A 21,078-nucleotide genomic window follows, 5' to 3' on the forward strand; every position below is an offset into this window, starting at 1 on the left:
CATTCCCGAGAGTCTCTAACCGCGAGGCTTGGAGGCTTATGGGAAATGTAGTCCCGAAGCCCAGCGTCCCACCCATCGGAGGACCCTGGGAACGGCGTGCGGCCCTTCTATCTGCGCATGAGCAGTGCTGCGAGCGCGCCGGAGGCGCCCTTCCCCCACCTCCAGCCGCGAGTGGGTGACAGGGTCCCCTTCTCCGCGCTTCTTCACCGCTACACGCCGTAACCCGGCGTGGCACGGGGCCCCCGAGTGGAGGCTGCGCCCTGCCAGGTACAAGGGGAGCTGCCAGACAGCTGTGCGCGGCTGGGGCCGAGTGGCAGGAGATGACGGATGGGTTCGTGCCCGGGCGGGGTGGGAGCCCAAACTTCGGCGACTCGAGGGCTGCAGTGACCCTCGGGGAGGTGTCCCGGGTTGTCCGGCGCCCTCCTCTGGGTGGGGCCCGCGGGAGCCCGCCTGGCCCGACGTGGGAGGGATAGGACAGCGCGGGACTGGGCGGCAACGAGGACTCGCCTTCTCCCTTTGTCAGAAGACGCGCCTCCGACGGGCGGCGAGGAGCTCGGGCCGCGCGGGAGCGAGTCCGGAAGGCCCGCGGGCGCGCGCGGGCGGTGAGGGGCGGGGCCGGCGCACCTGGCCCCGCCTGTGGCCCCCTGCGGCGCGCGCAGCAGGCGGGCGGGGTTCCCCCGGCCGGGGTTTCGGCAGAGGCTTGGGTCCTCACGTCCACCCTGGGACTTCCGTTATGCAGGGCTCAGTGTCAGCCGAGGCTCGGGAAGGGGAAGTGATTCACCGAAAGTCACCCAGCCAGCCGGTACTATGTGATGTAAGAGCAGATGTTTTTCTCATTTCTATTTTGACTTTGCGCACTGGTCGTTTTTTGACATGCACGAGTTTTGAATTTCTACTTTTTAAATTATTTTTCTTTTTTGCTCCTGGAGATCGAACCCAGGGGCTCTTTATCACTGAGCTGCACCCCCAGCCCTTTTTATTACTTTGAGACAGGGTCTTGCTAAGTTGCCTGGGCTGGCTTGGAACTTGAGATCCTACTGCCTCAGCCTCCTGAGTAATTGAAATTTCAGGCGTGCACTACATCTGGCTGGAATTACTGCTGTCTCCTTTTATAGCACCCAGGAGCCTTCACCACTTAGAGATTGTACAAAAGTTTTATATAAATTTCAGTTCTTTAAAATTTGTTATAGTCTGTCTCTGGATGAATGTTTTATGTCTATTTAAGTAGATAATATATATGGGCCAGGGTGGTTGATAATGTGGTTCAATTCTTCTGTAACCTTACATGCTTTTTGTTTTTGTTATTCTGTTACTAAGAGAAAAATATTGAGTTATCTAACTATAATTGTGCATTTACCTATTTTTAAATTTCAGTTTTATCAAATTTTGCTTCTTTTTTAAAAAAATTATTTTTTTAGTTGTAGTTGGACAGAATACCTTTATTTTATTTACTTGTTTTTCTGTGGTGCTGAGGATCAAACCCAGGGCCTCCTGTGTGCTAGGGCTAGGCAAGTGCTGTACCGCTGAGCCACATCCCCAGCCCATCAATTTTTGCTTCCTGTGTTTTAAATTCCTTTTGTCAGATGCATTACTTCATATATATATATATATATATATATATATATATATATATATATATATATATATATATACACACACACACACATACATACATACATACCAGAGATTGAACCCAGAGGTACTTTACCACTGAGCCACATCCTCAGCCCTTTTTATTTTTTGAGACAGAGTTTTACTAAATTGCTTAGGATCTTGTTAAGTTGTTGAGGCTGCCTTTGAACTGACAGTTCTTCTGCCTCAGCCTTCTGAGCTGCATGCATGGCTCTTAGGTGCAGATACATTTAAAATTATTACATTTTCTTGGTGATATGATACATTCATTATTATGTGATATCACTTCACTTCAAAGTTACTGAAACTTCTCTTAACTCTATTGAGTCTGCTAATGAACCTGTTGAAAGATTCCTTCATCTCCATTAATTTCCTTTTTTTTCTTAGCATTTTCATTTAATTTTTTTCTTGCAGTTTTCATCTCTGCTGAAATATCCTAGTTTTTCATTCATGTCATCTGTCTTTTCCAGTTAGGCCTTTACTGTATGAATCATAGTTGCCTTAAATTCTTTTTCTGGTAATTTCAGTTAAAGTTAAGGGTTCTATTGATGGCTTTGCCTCTTGATGGTGGGTTGTCTTGGTCTTGCCATTTTAGGTCTCTTAATGTGTGATTGAAGGTGAGTGTTGCCCTTGTGATCCATTTTGCTCCATCTGAAGAGGCAAAGAGACTATCCCTAGAAGGTGGTATTTTCAGGGCCTGGGGTTGTGGCTCAGTGGTAGAGCGCTCGCCTCACATGTGCGAGACCCTGGGTTCAATCCTCAGCATCACATAAGAATAAGTAAAAGAAAGGTATTGTTTCCAACTACAACTAAAAAAAAAAATATTTTTTTTTTAAAATTAAGAAAAAAAAAAGGTGGTATTTTCCCAGGTGGTATGTAGGGATTTCTGAATAAGATATTTTAAGAAGGCTGAGGCAGGTCAGATGTTTAATAACAATATCTTCCTTTTTATTCTTTTCCAGTTCTGCCTTTGTAATTCTCAGCTTTTACCCAAATACTTCAGAAAATGAACAAATCCCAGGTGAGTTGTTTGGTTACTCCCTACCTGTTTTTCATTGCATTTGTGGAATTTTATATGAATCCAGAAAATGTCTGAAAAGTATAAATGAGTTAGACTCAAGGAAAACATGATAAGAATAAGTGATCAATGCCAGCAGCCAAATAGCAAAGTGAGTTACATGTCTTGTATTGGTTATGAATACTAATCCCTTGGTGTCCTCTATATTAGGTCTGAACCAATTTTATGGACTTTGATGTAGACAATGTTTTGGATAGCATCCCCAGAAACAATCAAAATTAATCAGATTATTAGTTTGTCCACAGTTGCTACTTTATAGCATTCTTCAGTGCAAGTGAAGAGTATTATGGCATGTATTTTGTTTTTCCAACCAGAGTAGTATGATGCCAGTGAACTCTTAAAATTTTCCCCTATGTCCCACAGATACCATTGCCATTAGTTTCTTGAGTAGCTTTCCAGAGTTGATGTGTACATATTTACACAAGTACAAATAGAGGTACAGATATAAGATAGCATAGCATGTGAATCAGACTGTTTGGTGTGTTTTATTGTTGTTGGTAGTGGTGTTTTTATGGTATCAGGGACTGAACCCAGGGGCACTTAAACACTGAGCCACATCCCCAGCCCTTTTTTATTTTTTATTTTTTGAGACAGGGTTTCACTAAATTGCTTAGGGCTTTGCTAAGTTACCAAGGCTGGCTTTGAACTTGCAATCCTCCTGCCTCAGCCTCCCAAGTAGCTGGGATTACAGGTGTGTACTCTGCACCCAGTTTATTTGTGTTTCATTCTTAATGTTATTTGAATTAACACCTTGAGTTACTGTGGTATACTTGTTAGAATTGATAGGTCTATATTGATACTTTAATTCAAGTCCGTAGTTTACATTAGGGTTCACTCTTTGTGTTATGCATCCTGTGGGCTTTGGCAAATGTAAAATGACATGTATCTATTATTATAATATCATACCAAATAGTTTCACTATCCCTAGGTCCCCTGTGCTCTGTTTATTTCTCTTGCCCGCTCCTTAAGCCCCAGCCAAAAGTGATCTCTTGATTGTCATATCTCCCTAGTTTTGCCATTTCCAAAATGCCTTATAGTTGTGCTCATACAGTAGGTAACCTTTTCAGATTTGTTTCCTTTCCTTTAATATGCATTTAAGGTTCCTCCACTTTTCCCTGGCTTGATAGTTCATTTCTTTTTAGCACTAAATAACATTCCAATGTGTGGGTGAATCAGTTTATGTATTCATTCACCTATTGAAAGACATCTTGGTTTCTTCCAAGTTTTGGCAATTATATGCAGGTTTTTATGTCAGCATAAGTTTTGATTCATTTGAGTAAATACCATGGACGTGATTGCTGGACCATATAGTAAGAATATGATTAGTTTTGTAAGAAACTGCCAAACTGTCTTCCAGGTGGCCCTACCATTTTGCATTCCCACCAGCAATGAATGAGCGTTCCTGTTACTCCATACCTCACAAGCATTTCATGTCGTCAGTGTTCTGGATTTGGGCCATTCTAATAGATGTGTAGTGGTATCTTGTTTTAATTTACAATTCTCTAATGATGTATAATGTTGAGCATCTTTTCACATATTTATTTGCCATTTATTTTTCTTTGTTGAAGTGTTTGTTCAGATCTGCTGTCTGTTTTTTTTTTTTTTTAATTAGATTGTTTGTTTTGTTTAGTTTTAAGAGTTATTTTTAGGGCCTGGGAATGTACCTCAGTGGTAGAGCACTTGCCTAGCATGTGTGAGGCCCTGAGTTCAATTCTGAGTACTGCTTAAAAAAAAAAAAAAAAAAAAAGAAAGAAAGAAAAGTTATTTATTTATTTTAGGTATTTTATCAGATATGATTTTGAAGATTTTCTCCCAGTCTGGTTTATTTTTTTCATTCTCTCTCTCTCTCTCTTTTTTTAAATCATTGAATGACATATCTTTTGCCAGGCATAGTGGTGCACAACTGTAATTTAGTGGCTCTAGAGGCTGAGGCAGGAAGATCACAAGCCAGCCTCAGCAACTTGGGGAGCCCCTAATCAACTCAGTGAGACCCTGTCTCTTATTAAAATACGAAAAAGGGCTTGGGGTATAGTTCAGTGGTTAAGCACACTGGGTTCATTCTCTGGTACCAAAAAAAAAAAAAAATTATTTTGAAGTCTTTCCATATTAGAGCATAGAAAACTTCTTCATTCTTTTTTTCCCCCTGATTTTTAAAATCCTGGAATGTAAAATATGTTCAAAGCAATATATAAAATGATATAACAATTTTTTAAGTACTAGGGATTAAACCCAGGGTACTTTATTGCTGAGCTATATCCCCAGCTCTTTTCATTTTTTATTTTGAGACAGGGTCTTACTAAATTCCTGAAGGCCTCGCTAGTTTCTGAGTCTGGACTTGAACTTGTGATCTTGATGGACAAAATACCATTATTTTGTTTGTTCACGTTTATGTGGTGCTGAGAATTGAACACAGTGCCTAACACATGGTAGGCAAGTGCTCTACTGCAGAGCCACAACTCCAGCCCACGTTATCTGTTCTTTATGATACATTCCATAGATCCTCCTGGTAGATAGCCATTTTCTCAACATTTTTGTTAATCATTCCTTTGCTTTTCTTAAAGATTTTGCCACTTGACCTGGGATTGTGGCTCAGTGGTAGAGCGCTTGCCTAGCAGGTGTGCACTGGGTTCAATTCTCAGCACCGCATATAAATAAATAAATAAATGTCCATCGACATTTAAAAAAATTTTTAAAAAATAAAAGATTTTGCCACTTATTTGTGTATCCCTAATCAGTATAAAATTGAATTTTGAAAAATTATAACTAGAATTAATATTGCCTTTGTTTGCCTAATCAAAATTTTGATTGGTGGAAGTTTTTTTTTTTTTCTTTCAGATATGTAAGATCTAAAAGAAATCCTTTCATGCACCTGTGTGCCCTTCCCCAAGACTTTTTTTTTTTTTTTTTTTTTTTTAAGAAAGAGTGAGAGACAGAGAGAGAGAATTTTTAATATTTATTTTTTAGTTCTCGGCGGACACAACATCTTTGTTGGTATGTGGTGCTGAGGATCGAACCCGGGCTGCACGCATGCCAGGCGAGCGCGCTACCGCTTGAGCCACATCCCCAGCCCTGTTTTTTTTTTTTTTTTTTTTGCTTTTTTTTAATATTTATTTTTTAGTTGTAGTTGGACACAATACCTTTATTTAATTTATTTATTTTTATGTGTGCTGAGGATCGAACCCAGGGTCTCTCGCGTGCTAGGCAAGTGCTCTGCTGCTGAGCCACAAACCCAGCCCTTTTTTTTTTAGATGCTGATGGACCTTTATTTTTTTTCATTTATTTATGTGCAGTGCTCAGAATTGAACCCAGTGTCTCACGCATGCTAGGCAGGCACTCTACCACTGAACCACAACCCCAACCCTTTAAGGGTTTTTAAATTATTTTTCAGATTGCATTAGCTTAGCTAGGCATGATGGCATGCACCATCATGTAATCCCATGACTCAGGAGGCTGAAGCAGGAAGTCGAAAATTCAAGGCCAGCCTCAGCAACTTAGAAGCCCTAAGCAACCTGGCAAGACCCTCTCTCAATAAAAAGGACTGGAGATGGGGCTCAGTGGTTAGACACTCTTGGATTCAATCCCCAGCACCAAAATACACACACACACACACACACACACACACACACACTGCATTAGCTTATGTATTCCTTGTGTGGTGTAAAATGATACAGCTCTACTGGAAGCAATGTGGCAGTGCTTTCGAAGCAAACCTAGTACCACAAGTCTAGCCATGTCTAGAGATTTGCTACTACTGGACAGAAATCTTCCAGTTCATGAGAAACATAAGGAAACCTAGAAATCAATGCAGTTGGTACATCTGGCAAGGTCAAAGTGAAGATCAAGTGTTGAGTGTCCGAAAGGAATATAATTGGAGTGGGATGTTCTGTTTCCTGTTTCTGCTCAATGGCTAACTCTTAGGAGTAGATTAAAGCAGAACCCTTCTGTGAGATGAAGTGTCTTCTCATCTGATCCAATTCAGCCTGGTGTGAAAGGAGGGACAGTTAATCATCTGCATATGTTCAGATGTATTTTGTACAGATAAGAATTTGGGCCAGGCTCCCCCAAGCAATCTGCCACTAGGTAATAAAAATGTGCTTAAATACATATTTTAAAGACAGTTTAATCAGCATTTGTTTTCTTCCCAAACATATTTTATTCTTGCCACAACTCCCAAGTTGCTGGCATCCAAAAATGAGTTACAGCTTATTATTTAACATCTCCCACTCCATTGTTTGCTTATTTTAATATATTTTACAGATTTGCTATTATTTTTGCATCAAATTGACTCATGGTAGGTTTAGTTTTCTTCTTCTGGAGTATCTTTTTTTTTTTTTTTGCACCGGGAATTGAACCCAGGGGCACTCAACCACTAAGCCACATCCCCAGACCTATTTTGTATTTTATTTAGAGATAGGGTCTTGCTGAGTTGCTTAATGCCTCACCAAGTTGCTGAGACTGACCTTAAATTTACAATCCTCCTGCCTCAGCCTCCTAAGATGCTGGGATTATAGGTATGTGCCACCGCGCCCTCCTGGGATAAGTACCACCTAACACACTTATTATGTTCCTGTCATCATTTCAGAGCAAGGGCTGTCAAACCCATTGTCCAAATGGCCTGCTGCCTGGTCCTGTATAACCCACAAGCCAAGGCCGGTTTTTACATTTCTAAATGGTTGGGAATAAAATTAAATGAATAGCATTTTGTTCTTTGAACTGATATGAAATTCAGATGCAAAGTGTCCATAAATGAAGTTTTATTGAAACATACCTATACCATTTGCTTATATCTTGTCTCTGCTTTTGTGGTAGGATGGTGGAATTGATTCGTTTAAGCAGATCTACACATAGCCTGCAAAAATCTAAAATATTTACTAGACCCTTTCTAGAAAATGTTTGCTTGTCATTATAAATATTTTCAGCACTTTGAAGGTATTCCATTATTTCTTTTGAAAAATAATCCATCGTTTTATCATGCCTTTAAAGGTAATACTTTTTTTTTCTTCTAGGGTTTTTGGCAGTTTTATGATTATGTGCCCAAAAGTAGGGTTTCTTGTACTTTATACTTGGGATTAATGGTGGTTTTTTTTGGAAACTGTGGCCTGCTGTGAATGGTTTTGGAAAATTCTCAGCCATTGTCTCTTCAAATATTTTACCTCTTAAAATAGAACTCCAAGAGCAACTATGTTAGGCCCTTTAACTTATGTGTCTTTTAGGCTTTTTAATGTATTTTCCATCCTTTGATCCTTTTGTATTTATTTCAGTCTGGATATTTTTTACTGATATTTTCCAGTTTGCTAACCATCTTTTCAACTGTATCTAATTGGCTATTAAATCAGGCTATAAAGCTAAATGTTGTGGCACATGTCTATAATCCCAGCAACTCGGGAGGCTGAAGCAGGAGGATCACAGATCAGCCTGGGCATCTTCATGATACCCTATCTCAAAAGAAAAAATAAAAAGGGCCAAAGTATAACTCAGTGGTAAAGTGCCCCCGTGTTTGATTCCCAGTACAAAAAAAAATTTTTTTTCTATTTTTATGGCTTGAAGGAGGTCGGGAGATCCTTACTTGTAGCTGACAATTTGTTTCATAAATAGAAATCCTCCTGTTTTTTTCAATATTCAAAACTTTTTAATAGTTTGCTACTACAAAATTAATGTTTATGTGAGTTTTGTCACTACCTTGGTAACGTCATATACTGAGAGAGATATATTTTTTGGTACCTGGGATTGAACCCAGGGGTGCTTAACCACTGTAAGCCACATCCCCAGCTCTTTTTTTTATAGAGACAGAGTGTTCCTGAGTTGGTGAGGCTGGCTTTGAACTCACAATCCTCCTGCCTCAGCCTCCTGAACCACTGGGATTACAGGCGTGTACCACCGCGCCCAGCTCCCCGTGTATATCTTAACAGCAGAATCGGCTTTTGTTGTTAGATACCTATCAAATATGATAGTGCCAAAGATACAGGGATCTTAACCACATATTTTTGGAGTCAAAATATAGTAAACAAGATGTACCATAGGTATTATTTGTAAATTTTCATGGTGGGTAACTTACAACATGGTAAGAATAAGTTTTCATATATCCTTTCCACATCACCAAAACATGATCATTTCAGATTAATATGCAATTTCAGGGATCAGTTTCATTCACGGACGTGACTGTGGACTTCACCCAGGAGGAATGGGAGCAACTGGACCCCTCTCAGAGGATTCTATACATGGATGTGATGCTGGAGAATTATAGCAACTTACTTTCAGTGGGTAAGAACAGCTCTCAGATGTATCTCACTGTTTGCCTAGTAGCAGTGAGTTTCTGAATAATTATGTGGTGTTTATATCAGACAGGGAACTTTCAACTTTGTAGAAATGAGAGCCAGTCAAAAGAGTGTAAACACATAGGCAAGGCTTTATTGGAACTTCTGCGTAAGAAGGGAGACAGCCTGACAGCGTGTCAGATGGGCTCAAACAGAAGACAAAGGTGTACAGCTTTTATGGCATCTTCAGGGTAGGCAGTGGCCTAGTCTTTTGGTGCCATCAGTGTAGTGGTGGGGTTTTAGTTTAGTCTGAGCTCTTCATGCCTCTTGATGGGACTGTCTCATTGCCAGCTTCAGGGTGTTTTATTCTATGCTAATAAGGTAATTCTGCAGGCTACTTCACAACTATTATATGCATGTGTTTGTCCCTCACCACGTGGATTTGTTCTTATCTGGGAAAGTCCCTAATAATCTTTTTAGATCAGAGCAAACTATCATCCTGTTTCAGTGGATTTGATTTTAGTGACCTTATCTTGTCTGGCTTGTAACTTCTTGGTATTTCTACTGACTCCAAGCTGATTCTTCAACTTCTCATCTCTTGATGTGCCTTATTAATTTTATAGTTATAAGGTTCATCTTTTAACTCCTAATTTTCTGGTATGTCTGTTAACCCCATAAGACTAAGCCTTTTTAGAAATATTGAGCTGCCACAAGAAATCAAACGTACTCAAAAGTGGGTCAGCAAGGCAAATATTACTTCTGTCATAAGAGTGTGCACTGGCTAGCAGTGCACTTGGGCAGGCAGTCGACCTGCTTTTATCCCTAACAGTGTTCCCCCTTGTTCTGATAGGAGCAGCTCAGGGTTATAATTTATGATTAGCTAATTTTGAAACTGGGGCAGACAAAGGGAAGAGCTCTAGTTAAAAATGGCTACAATTGGATCTTTATTTCCCAATTAAGGCTAAATACTATATTCTAAAACTGGACGACGAAGCTTTCTATTTCTCACAAGTCCCCCTTTTTCTTTATATACCTTTTGGTCTTATTTTCATTTTTGTACCCTTTGGCATTGCCATCCATCCTAGATATTTTAACTTTCTGAGGTGGAAATGACCTATGGTAATGAATTCTCCCCCTTTTAGCAGTTCTGATAGCCATGGTGATTAGGAGCACTTGGCAAGGTCTTTTCCAGCTTGGTTGAAGCTTGTCTTCTTTCTAGGTCTTGATGAAAATCAAGCCACCAGGCTGGAAGTGATGAATTGCAAACTCCAAAAGGAGAATTTGAGCAGCAGTTCATAATCATACTAGGGAAAAAAAAAAGGACAGATATGTTTCAAATTGACTCAGAACAAACTTGTGACTCTGACAGTGCTTTTTGTGATATTTCTCAGGCACTCCTGTATAAACCCCTTCCTTTATAGCCTCCCAGTTTTACTTATTTTCAGAAGGACTGACACAGATGTAAATCTAAAGTAAAAGAACATTGTTTTATATTCTAAATGTCCATGTATGGCTGTATTCTGGTTATATTCTTCTGCCAGGTATTTAAGACCAAGCTGGTCAAAACTGACCTTTTTTCTGTCTACTGTTAGAGTCAGCTGAGATTTATTAGGGATCACTCTTGGGAACTCGTAGGAAGCCGGTGGTGGCAGTTGGGCTCTGACGGTTCTCCTGAAGAGCTGTGTGGTTTGGCCTGTGTGTTCTAAAAATAAAGTTCGTTTCTTTTGACAAGTGGCTCCTGAATTGTGCCCAGCCAGACTGCGGCATTCATTAGCCCAATGTCTCCCTCTATGGCATTGTGGGCAAATACCCAGTATTCTACTCCTTTGATACCTAGTTTTGTTAAACCCTCCTCCTATGGGGCAATTCCTTTTAAAATGTCCCGTTTGTTCACAATTATAGCATGGTTTTGGCCTGGCATCTAAAACCTGTTGTACTGCAGCTGCCACGACTTGCCCTTGTTCATTAATGTCTCTACATAATTTAATATATGTGTTTAAATCTTCATGTTTCCATGATCTAATGACTTCTCTGCACCAACAATTCGCTTGCTCGTGAACCAGTTGTTTTATTAATGGCATTGCTTGCTCTGTATTCCCAAAAACTCTGGTAGCTGTTTGAATAAGCCTATCTACAAATTCAGCGTAAGGTTCATTAGCTCCTTGTATTACCTTAGATAATTGACCTTGTAAACCTCCATGTCCTTGTAAAGTCTTCCATGCCCTAACCACATCTGCAGCAATTTGTGAGAGTATACGCCAGGATCTTATGCAATTTGTTGCTGCTGAACCTCATAAGGTCCCTTTCCTAACAACATATCTAGATTTCTCTGAGGATAACCGGCTGCTGCATTTCGCCTAGCTGTCTCCTTGCAAAATTCCTCATTGGCAACCTTCCATAACAGGTATTGTCCTCCATTTAGCACAGCTTTACACATATTAGCCCAATCTGCTGGCGTCATGTTCAAGTTGGTAATGGATTCGACCATGCTTACAGTGAAGGGTGTTTGAGGACCATAGGTTGTTACAGCCTCTTTTAGCTGCTTCACTTTTTTGAAATTTAAAGCATGGTGAATTCGTTGCCCTCCTGCCTGCTCAAATACAGGGCATGTTAATAGTTGGGATCCTGAGACAGGATCTCAAATATCAACTGTGGGGGTTGGGGGCCTCCTAGCATATGGAGGTGGTGCTGTTGGACACTTATGCCCTCTGGCGATAGAATGGTGTTAATAGCAGTCTCCTGTAGAGGTGGCGCTGTTGGTTGGATACTTACACCCTCTGGTGATAGAAAGGTGTTAGTAGCAGTCTCCTGTTGTAACTTTTCCCCTGATGGCTTTTTCTGCTCTAAACTTTCTTCCTCTGACTAGCTCGAGAGACCTTCTCTTTTACTTGAATCTTTTCCTCAGTTTAACTTGAGAGACCTTCTCTTTTACTTGAATCAATATGTCTTCTCCTTCCTCTACCATTGTCTGAACTGAAGGCTTTGGACTAAGCAAACAAGATACGAACATCCACAATGGCAGTGTGCCAACTGGCAGAGTCCCTGGGTTGTTCTTTTCTATTCTTTTTAAATCTTCACCATGATGGTTCCATTGTGATATATTTAACAACTCCTCCTTAAAAAGCCATGGGCTACATTTTTGTATTGTATCAACGTATGCCCTGACTGCTCTCGATTTTACTGGGATGCCTCCTTCCTCTAACAATTAACACTCTTTCGGTTTGTTTTTTACTAATTTCTGATCCCATATTTCTACTATAATACAACCCAACAAGATAACACCAAACAAAACCGAGACAGAATGAAACAAAAATGGAACAACACAAAATCATTATATCAGCCTTTCTATCCTCCTGAAATGTCCATCCGTCCTTTCTCCCTGTCTGTTCCTCAGACGCAAATAGTTTTTCCTCAGATGTGAGCGGTTTTTCTTCCGTCTCATCTCCAGGGACAGGCAACTTAAAACAAAAGCGAAACAAAACAAAAGAAGAATCTTAAAATGGCTACCCATCCTCTCACCCTGCCCTCAGGGGCGAGTAGTTTACCTTATCACTTACCCTCAGTCGTTCCCCGTGCGTCATCGGTGGTACAATTTTTCCAAAAGGAGCCATCACTGAACTGCTTGCAGAACTTGCCTGGACTATGTATCACTTGTATGCATTGTGAACTCACTTGTATGCATGGTGAACTATCTGTTGGTGCAGCAACTTGTGGTAGTGTTGGGGTATTTTTGCTGATGGTGTCATCAGTGGTACAATTTTTCCAAAAGGAGCCGTCAATTGGCTTGGTGTATCCTCCTCCCTTCTGCTTGTCATGGTCATTCAGCTAAAATTTTGGGGCCAACAGAGGTGAGGCAAAGAACCTCACTCTCCCCCCCCCCCCCCCCCGCTGGTACAAAGACCTATCCATGGGTGTGGCTGTATGCTGGATCGGTAGTCAATGACGGGTAAGATCCAATTGCAATGGTACCAACCTATGACAGGAGGCTGACGCCTTGAGGTCAGCTCATCCAATGACGGGTAAGGACCATATGTAGTATTGGACAACCTAAGGCAGGCACGGTCCCTAAGCCACATGCTTGTTGTTTAAACAGAGAGGGGGAGATGAGAGCCACAGCCGAAGGGGCCCCAGCAAACTTCCAGCTGCCAGCAAACTTCCAGCTGCCAGCTGATGATTGGCTCACAGCGGCCCCAGCAAACTTCTAGCTGCCAATTGATTGGCTCCTCTGCGGTGATGCTCATTGGGTTGTTTCCCCGCCCTTTCAGACCTGCTCATTGGGGGACTTTTTTGGCTCCGCCCATGCTACCCAGCCAGTTGGCCTCAAGAGTAGGAGGAGTGGGGGAGGTTGAGAGGCTTGTGGGAAGCCGGTGGTGGCAGTTGGGCTCTGAAGGTTTTCCTGAAGAGCTGTGTGGTTTGGCATGTGTGGTTCTAAAAATAAAGTTCGTTTCTTTTGACAAGTGGCTCCTGAATTGTGCCGCAGTCTGGCTGGGCACAATTCAGGAGCCACTTGTCAAAAGAAAGTGGCTCCTTTAACTTTTATTCTACCATGAGTTGTGCCATCTGCCAGGATGGGTCAGGGTCTTGCTGACTACACTTGACTTCTCTTGGAAGCATCAGGGACATGTCCCTCTCCAGTGAAGACCTTCCTCTTTGCACATTGTGCACAAGTTGGCTTCCCGTTTTCTAGGGTCCTCTTGATCCCCCTGATTGGGAGGTCATTTGACTCAAGGGAGTTGTAGGGCCCATTGTTCCCTGAGTTTTGGGTAGCTTAAGAGGGCAAGGGCCAAAATGTTGGCTGTTTTTTCCTTATCCTTTTACTTCCTTGACTTCAGTCTCCAGAATTTGGGTTAGACATTAAGCAGGCCAGTTTCACCAGTCTTAAAATAGTCCTGGGTTTTAACTGAAATGTCTATAATTTTATAGTTACCCCTTTTATTCAGTTGGGGTCAGCATTAGTACTAGAAGTCACCATTATATCCTATGTGTCCTATAGGTGATGGCTTATTGTCTCGGATTAATTTAAGTTGTGTTTTGTTTGGGGGGTACCTACTTAAACCCCACCCCCATTTTTTTTTTTTTTTTTTTTTTTTTTAGATACTTTTGGTGTTATAATCAGTTGCTCTTGCACTGGCATTCTCAGTCTGCCAGTCAGAATGGTGACTTCTATATTTTAGCTCATGGGAATTGGTGTCATAGCCTTAAAGAGGATAACTTTTTCATTACAAGACTTCGTTATCTTGGATGAAATGGTTGCAGAATCACAAGTAAGTTAGGAATAACCACTAATACACAAGATAAAAGTAAAGGTTATTAAGGGCCTAAGTCAAGTCTGGGCAATCTTTAATATTCAAATTAAAGGAGGGCAATCTTAAAAGGAGAAAAACACTATAGTGGTAAAAACTGTCATTCTCCAACAACTTCAGTAGAAATACAGCAGTAGACCCAGCAATAGCAACGAGTCTGAGTGACTCTGTTGTAAGGATTTGGGTTTATTTTCTATTTCCAACAGAATGAATTCCTGGATCTTGCCATCCATTTGCAAAAAGAGAGTTCTAAAATAGGATTGTTTCTGCAAACTATGAGAAATGCTGATTTCAAGAGGTTATTTTGGTTTATAGGAGCAGAGGAGGAGGAGGAGGAGGAAAGCCAAGAAGCATGCAGACCAGTACTGATCTTACCATAGTAATCTAAAGTGTCAGTTACTAACCTCATCTGTCTGGTACCACCACTTAACATCTTCATCTACTTATTTTCTTGGTCTTTGTTAATTATTCAGTGTTCTTGAGGACACTGTGAATCTCCTTTATTCCTGAAATTGCCAGCTTTTCCATACTATTTGTGCCCTGGTTGCTGATCTTTGTTTTTATTTCAATTTCTCTGTTTACTTTAAGGTTATTTTGTCATCTGCCAGTGCTACTTATGTCCATTGTTAATTCACACTTTTTGGTGTGCACAAGTTTTATGTGTCTTTTCCTATCAAGATTTAAGAGAGGAGAAGTTTGCACTGGGATTTTTTTTTTTTTTTTTTTTTTTTTTTAGTACTGGGAACAAAGAATCACCCCTATAACACATTTGTGGAGACTTCCCCTTCTGTGACATTATACAGAAAGGATTGATAAAGTGCATTTCATTCTGTTTGATCCTAGAAGTGTGGAAGGCCGATGACCAAATGGAGAGGGACCACAGAAACCCAGATGAGCAGGCGAAGCAGTTTATAATCCTCAAAAACCAAACTCCAGTTGAAGAAAGAGATAATCTCTTTGGAAAAACATTTAATCTGAATACAGACTTTGTTTCTTTAAGACAAGTGCCCTATAAATATGACTTATATGAAAAGACTTTGAAACATAATTCAGATTTACTTAATAGAAGCTATGCAAGAAAGCAAGCTGATGAATGCAATGGCTTTGGAAAACCACTCCTATATCTGAAGCAAGAGAAAACCCACCCTGGAGTAGATTACTCTGATTATAATAAAAGTGGAAAAGCCCTCAGCCATAAAGAAGTCATTTTTAAACATCAGAAAATTAAAAACCTGGTTCAGCCTTTTCTTTGTAATTACTGTGACAAGGCTTTCTCCTTTAAGTCACTGCTCATTAGTCACAAGAGAATACACACTGGAGAAAAACCCTATGAATGTAATGTATGTAAGAAAACCTTCTCCCATAAGGCAAACCTCATCAAACATCAGAGAATTCATACTGGGGAGAAACCCTTTGAATGTCCCGAGTGTGGAAAAGCTTTCACCCACCAGTCAAACCTCATTGTACACCAGAGAGCACATATGGAGAAGAAGCCCTATGAATGTAGCGAATGTGGAAAGACGTTTGCTCAGAAGTTTGAACTCACTACACACCAGAGAATTCATACAGGAGAGCGACCCTATGAGTGTAATGAATGTGCAAAAACCTTCTTTAAGAAATCGAACCTCATCATACATCAGAAAATTCACACAGGGGAGAAACGCTATGAGTGCAGTGAATGCGGCAAATCTTTTATCCAGAACTCACAACTCATCATACACATGAGAACTCACACAGGAGAGAAGCCCTATGAATGTACTGAATGTGGCAAAACATTCAGCCAGAGGTCTACTCTTAGGTTACATCTGAGAATCCATACAGGAGAGAAACCATATGAGTGTTCTGAGTGTGGAAAGGCCTTCAGCAGGAAGTCCCGACTGAGTGTCCATCAGAGAGTACACATAGGAGATAGACCCTGAGACTGCAACCAAGTTGTATCGTGGAAAACTGTATACCAAAATCCTTGCAATGGATAGAAACCTCATGAAGAATTCACGTTGAGATAAAATTTCTCAACTCAAAAATGTGTAAAATACAGGAGCCCTTAAGAAGAATATTATACTAGGAATTGGGTATAATACCCAGGTAAAGTATACATATCAGAATATATCAAATTGTAGATAGACATACCCAACTGTATTACAATGAGCTTTTAAAAATTAATGAATTGAATACTCTGGGTAGCAGCAAAAAGCATATAGAGATAATACCCTAGGAATTTATATGTGAGTATGCCACAGAACACGTTTTTAATCTGCACATGTGAATTTAAGGGTCACTGGGAGTTTGAAATTCTTGGCCTCTATGATAATTAGAACACAAGGTTTTCCATACTAAACATCATGTGTGTCAGTATCTTTCCAACCTAGTATGCATTCCAAATGAAATATTAACAGATTTTAAAGTAGCACGTAGCCTGTGTTTTTGCCTACTGCTTGCCGATGTAAGTTGTGTGACCATTTTTATTGAACTGCCTCCTCAACAGATGACTGTTGGGGAGTCTTAACCCACTTTTGGGTTTGAAGATTTTTTAGAAGTATTTATTAAAATTTGCGAATGTGAGATAATTAAGAGGATATCTAGAAAGTAAAAGGAGACAGATATGAATTATGTTACTTGGTATACACACAGAATGAAATTGTACCATGTAAAGAGAATATTCTTATCATGCACTTGTTATTTTTCTGTGGGGTATTTACATACAAATGCATGTCTATTACCAAAATGTTGTGTAACCCAGAAACCACCTGTATTTTTGTGTGTTTCCCCGTTTCTCAATATTTTATGAATTGTCTTGCAAAAAAAAATGATAGGATGTTTATGTAGCTCATAAATGTTAGTCATATTTCAAAGTCTTTAGAGAAAAAAATAATTTATTTTAAGAAAAGTCAAGAATTGTCTATTTCATTGCTTCCTAAAATTTCCATGTGCATAATCCATTTTAGAAATGAAGTAATTGCAGTATTCTTTTGTTTTAAAGAGGCATTTCTACTTCGAGTTTCACACGCAACCTAAAACATTTCCCTTTAGAATCTGACCTAGCATAAGTTATTACTTCCTTTCAGTGTTCACAAACACTTTAAGTTAGACTTTGCAGTGATCTCCCCATATACTGTTTGTTGATTAACATTTTAAAAGTTATCTTTTTGTGTAAATGAAAGATGTGCCATTTTAGGCTTGATTTCATATTGACAAATTCAGCCTTTCCCTATCCACCACAAATCATGTATTAGTATTATAAATGGCAACAAAACTATTATTTTTTAATATCATTGATGTGTTGGGACTACATATGAAAATGAATGACTTTCTGGGCAAATATATCATGATATCCATAGCCCAGTACATCTTTGTATTTCAAAGTTGTGATCTTTCTAATACAAGGAAGCAGGGAAAAGTTAATTTCATACACTGCTGTTAGAAATGTAAATCATGACAGCCTCCTTGGAAAACATTGTGACTGTCTTTTAACATTATTGATACATACACACTTTAACCCAGGAATCTCACTCCTGAGAATCTATTTCTAAGGGAAAAAAATAAAGTGCCAGTATTGGAGATTTTATGTTTATCAATGTATATCGTATTTTTGGTAAGGACCAAAAAATAAAAAAATGAATGACCATCATAAAGGAATGATTGAATAAATTGTGGTAAAAATATATCATGGCTGTGTGGTATTCCTTTGGAAAAAAATGTAGGATCAAACTTTTCCATGTTGAAAGAGAATATGACAGTATTCCAGTTTTTATAAAATAAAGATCTAGAAATACATATGTGTGGGGTGGGGGGGGCCTGGACATAGAAGTCCTTTCATTGTGCCCTCAGGAACGCATCAGCTTATTGACGATGGCAGGAAAATGAGCTAGCCCACATTCCTTATGAAAGATGTCTTGGCCTGGAGATAGTTACCACTCAGCAGTAACAGTAGCCAGAGCATCGTTTTCTTACCTTAGTTTTACAGAGGATGACATAGTACGGGACATGTGATACCTACACATATGTTGGGTTGTTAGAGGAACCTGGAGTTTAGGGAACCCGAGTCTTACACTAGGGGTTGCAAGAAAACCAACCCAACTTTGCCCCAAAGAGAGACATCTTTACTATGCTGGATATGAAACCTGCTCTCTCCTCTGGAGATAGAACTTTCTGTCTTGTAAGACTATTCACTTTTCACACATCCTGAAAGATGGTCTGGAACAAAGGTCTTTAGTGCTTACATTTTTTTTTTGTTTGTTTTTGTACTAGGGATTGAACCTAGGGGCACTCAACTACTGAATCACATCCCCAATCCTTTTTTTGTATTTTATTTAGAGACAGGGTCTCACTGAGATGCTTAGGGCCTCACTAAGTTGCTGAGGCTGGCTTTGAACTTGTGATCCTCCTGCCTCAGCCTCCCAAGCCACTGGGATTACGGGCATGTGCCATCATGCTCCACTAGTGCCTATGTTTGTAAAGAGGCAAAACCATAAGAAACCCGAGAAAGAATTGTCTTAACAGGAATAGATGAGTAGCAGAAGAGAGAGGGGTTCAAGAGATTTTGTTTAAGATGTTAGAAATTAGCTGCCTTGGCTCTGGAGAAGGACCTGAACCAAGCCATTTTGGATCTTCATGCCTTGGGTTCTACCCGCACAGACCTACATCTCTGTGACTTTCTGGAGAACCACTTCCTCGATGAGGAGGTGAAGCTTATCAAGAAGATGGGGGACCACTTGACTAACCTCCACCGTCTGGCGGGCCCCCAGGCTGGCCTGGGCGAGTATCTCTTCGAAAGACTCACCCTCAAGCATGACTAGAGGCCCTGGAGTACAGTGGCCTTTGATGGGGCTCCTTTGCATCTCCTGGCATCAGGACTTTGGCCTGAGCCTCTCCCTCTAACCCCTAGGCAGCTTTTTAACCACCATGGAGCCCCTCCCAAGCCTTGGACCAAATAAAAATTAAAGCTTTTTCCAGCAAAAAAAAAAAAAAAAAAAAAAAAAAAGATGTTAGAAATTGTAGATTATGTTTATCAATTCACAGGAATGACCAGTGGAGAAAAATATTTCTGCTGCAGCAGGGAAAGAAGAGAACAGACTAGAGCACAGTCTGGGCCAGGAAGAAGAGATCAGAACCAGCGTGCTAGGGAAGATGCTGGACTTGGAGCATCAGCCAGGGAGGAGCCAGAGATGACTCAGACTTGTGAACTTTTGTCTGATTGCTTTTATTTACTCTGTTAGAAGACAAGGTTACAAGCTGAGGGCGAGGATGGAGGAGGTAGCATGAGAGGTTTGAGGATCAGGGGAGAGTTAACAAACTAAGGAAATACAGTATGGCTGTGGAAAAGGCCCACTGGAGGGTGATGCAGTATCTTTAATGTCATGTCCGTCAGAGTTGTGAGTTTTCCTCCAGCCACACTCAGAATTGGATTTAGCCTGGATTGGTTGTTGTGAAATACCCGAGTGATGAACAGTGGGATTTAAACTTGGTTGGGAGAAGCATCAGAACTTGCAAGTCATCAACCACACGTAGTGAAGACAGGATGATGGAGTAAGACATGCAGGCGCTGGACCTGCCCCCGTGGTTTGAACAACTATCCTCCCATGAAAATGCTTGCACAAGAGTTAAGGACCGGACTGGGGTTGTGGCTCAGAGTAGAATGCTCACCTCACATGCGTGAGGCCCTGGGTTCAATTCTCAGCACCACATATAAATAAATGAATAAAACAAAAGCCCACAAACAACTAAAGTATATATACATTGAAGGGGACAGGAATGGTTGTTTTACGTTATACCCCTTTCTCAGCGCCAAGTACCAGTGTGATGAGAAAGACACTTAGGAAGGAAAGGGAACCAGCACCAGATTTTACCTTGGACCCCAACACTTTAATACAACCCAATGAAACCCAGCATTGGGCAAGTCCCTGCAGCCCCAGACTTGAAGTTGGTACCCATTCCAGGCCTGTCCTAGCACCAGGCTGAATCCCATAGACCCAGGATCCAGCCTATACAGCAGATTCTGTCCAGGCCTACCTAACCAGCAGGCCAACCTCGGGTCAGGCCATGCCCCACAGCTATACTTAAAGTGAAATTTAAGTCAAAAACTAGAATAAGATTATCTCCTTTGTTTCTGGAGGCTGCCATTCTTTGAATCCATTTCTATGCTTCCAGTCCTACATCAGGAGCCCCAGGTTTCTGTGGTACCCAGGAGCTGAAAGAACACTAAGGGGGAACATCCTGAAAGCCAGAAAATGATTGGTGATCTCTGCCCGTCATGAAACCAACTCTACTTTTTTGCCTACATCCCTTCAGAGTGTATGTTAACGACACGATCAGAAAATGAGAATTTTGACTCATGTAAATAATTCATACTTTGGAGGAGCTGTGTACAAGGAGTTTTCAGCTTCTCTTTTCTTACCAGGTGGCACCCATTTTTAAAGCACATTTTCCAAATGTGTGGAACCATTGACATTAAGGGATGTGGTCATGGAATTTTCTGAAGAGGAATGGAAATGCCTGGACCCTTGTCAGCAGACTTTATGTGGAGATGTGATGTTAGAGGTCTGTAGAAACCTACTATTGGGGCTGGGAATGTGGCTCAGGCGGTAGTGCGCTCGTCTGGCATGCGTGCAGCCTGGGTTCGATCCTCAGCACCACATACTAACAAAGATGTTGTGTCTGCCGAGAACTAAAAAATAAATATTAAAAATTCTCTCTCCCCCCTCTCACTCTTAAAAAAAAAAGAAAAAGAAACCTACTCTTTATGGATGCAGTGAGTCCCCAAAGGTCACCTTTGGCAAAGGTCAATGCCACCTCCATCACCCAGGCTCCAGGA

At 40.7% G+C, this 21,078-nt stretch overlaps 1 protein-coding gene across 4 annotated transcripts; it reads left to right on the forward strand.

Moving 5' to 3' along the window:
- Positions 1-97: 97 nt before the first annotated feature.
- Positions 98-17,923, forward strand: ZFP1 (ZFP1 zinc finger protein). Of its 4 annotated transcripts, none has more exons than XM_081275044.1 (5): positions 98-267; positions 740-814; positions 2,595-2,653; positions 8,827-8,971; positions 15,111-17,923. In XM_081275044.1, the coding sequence occupies exons 3-5, from the start codon at positions 2,639-2,641 to the stop codon at positions 16,184-16,186; spliced, it is 1,236 nt and encodes a 411-aa protein (XP_081131170.1). In that variant the 5' UTR covers positions 98-267; positions 740-814; positions 2,595-2,638; the 3' UTR covers positions 16,187-17,923. The 4 variants fall into 4 exon arrangements, with proteins under 4 accessions (XP_081131170.1, XP_081131169.1, XP_081131172.1 ...); XM_081275046.1 differs by having other exon boundaries at positions 100-267; positions 8,845-8,971; XM_081275043.1 differs by lacking the exon at positions 740-814.
- The last annotated feature ends 3,155 nt before the right edge of the window (positions 17,924-21,078 follow it).

This window comes from Spermophilus citellus (genome assembly GCF_964194105.1).
Source record: "Spermophilus citellus genome assembly, chromosome: 18".
In the NCBI taxonomy this organism is placed as follows: domain Eukaryota; kingdom Metazoa; phylum Chordata; class Mammalia; order Rodentia; family Sciuridae; genus Spermophilus; species Spermophilus citellus.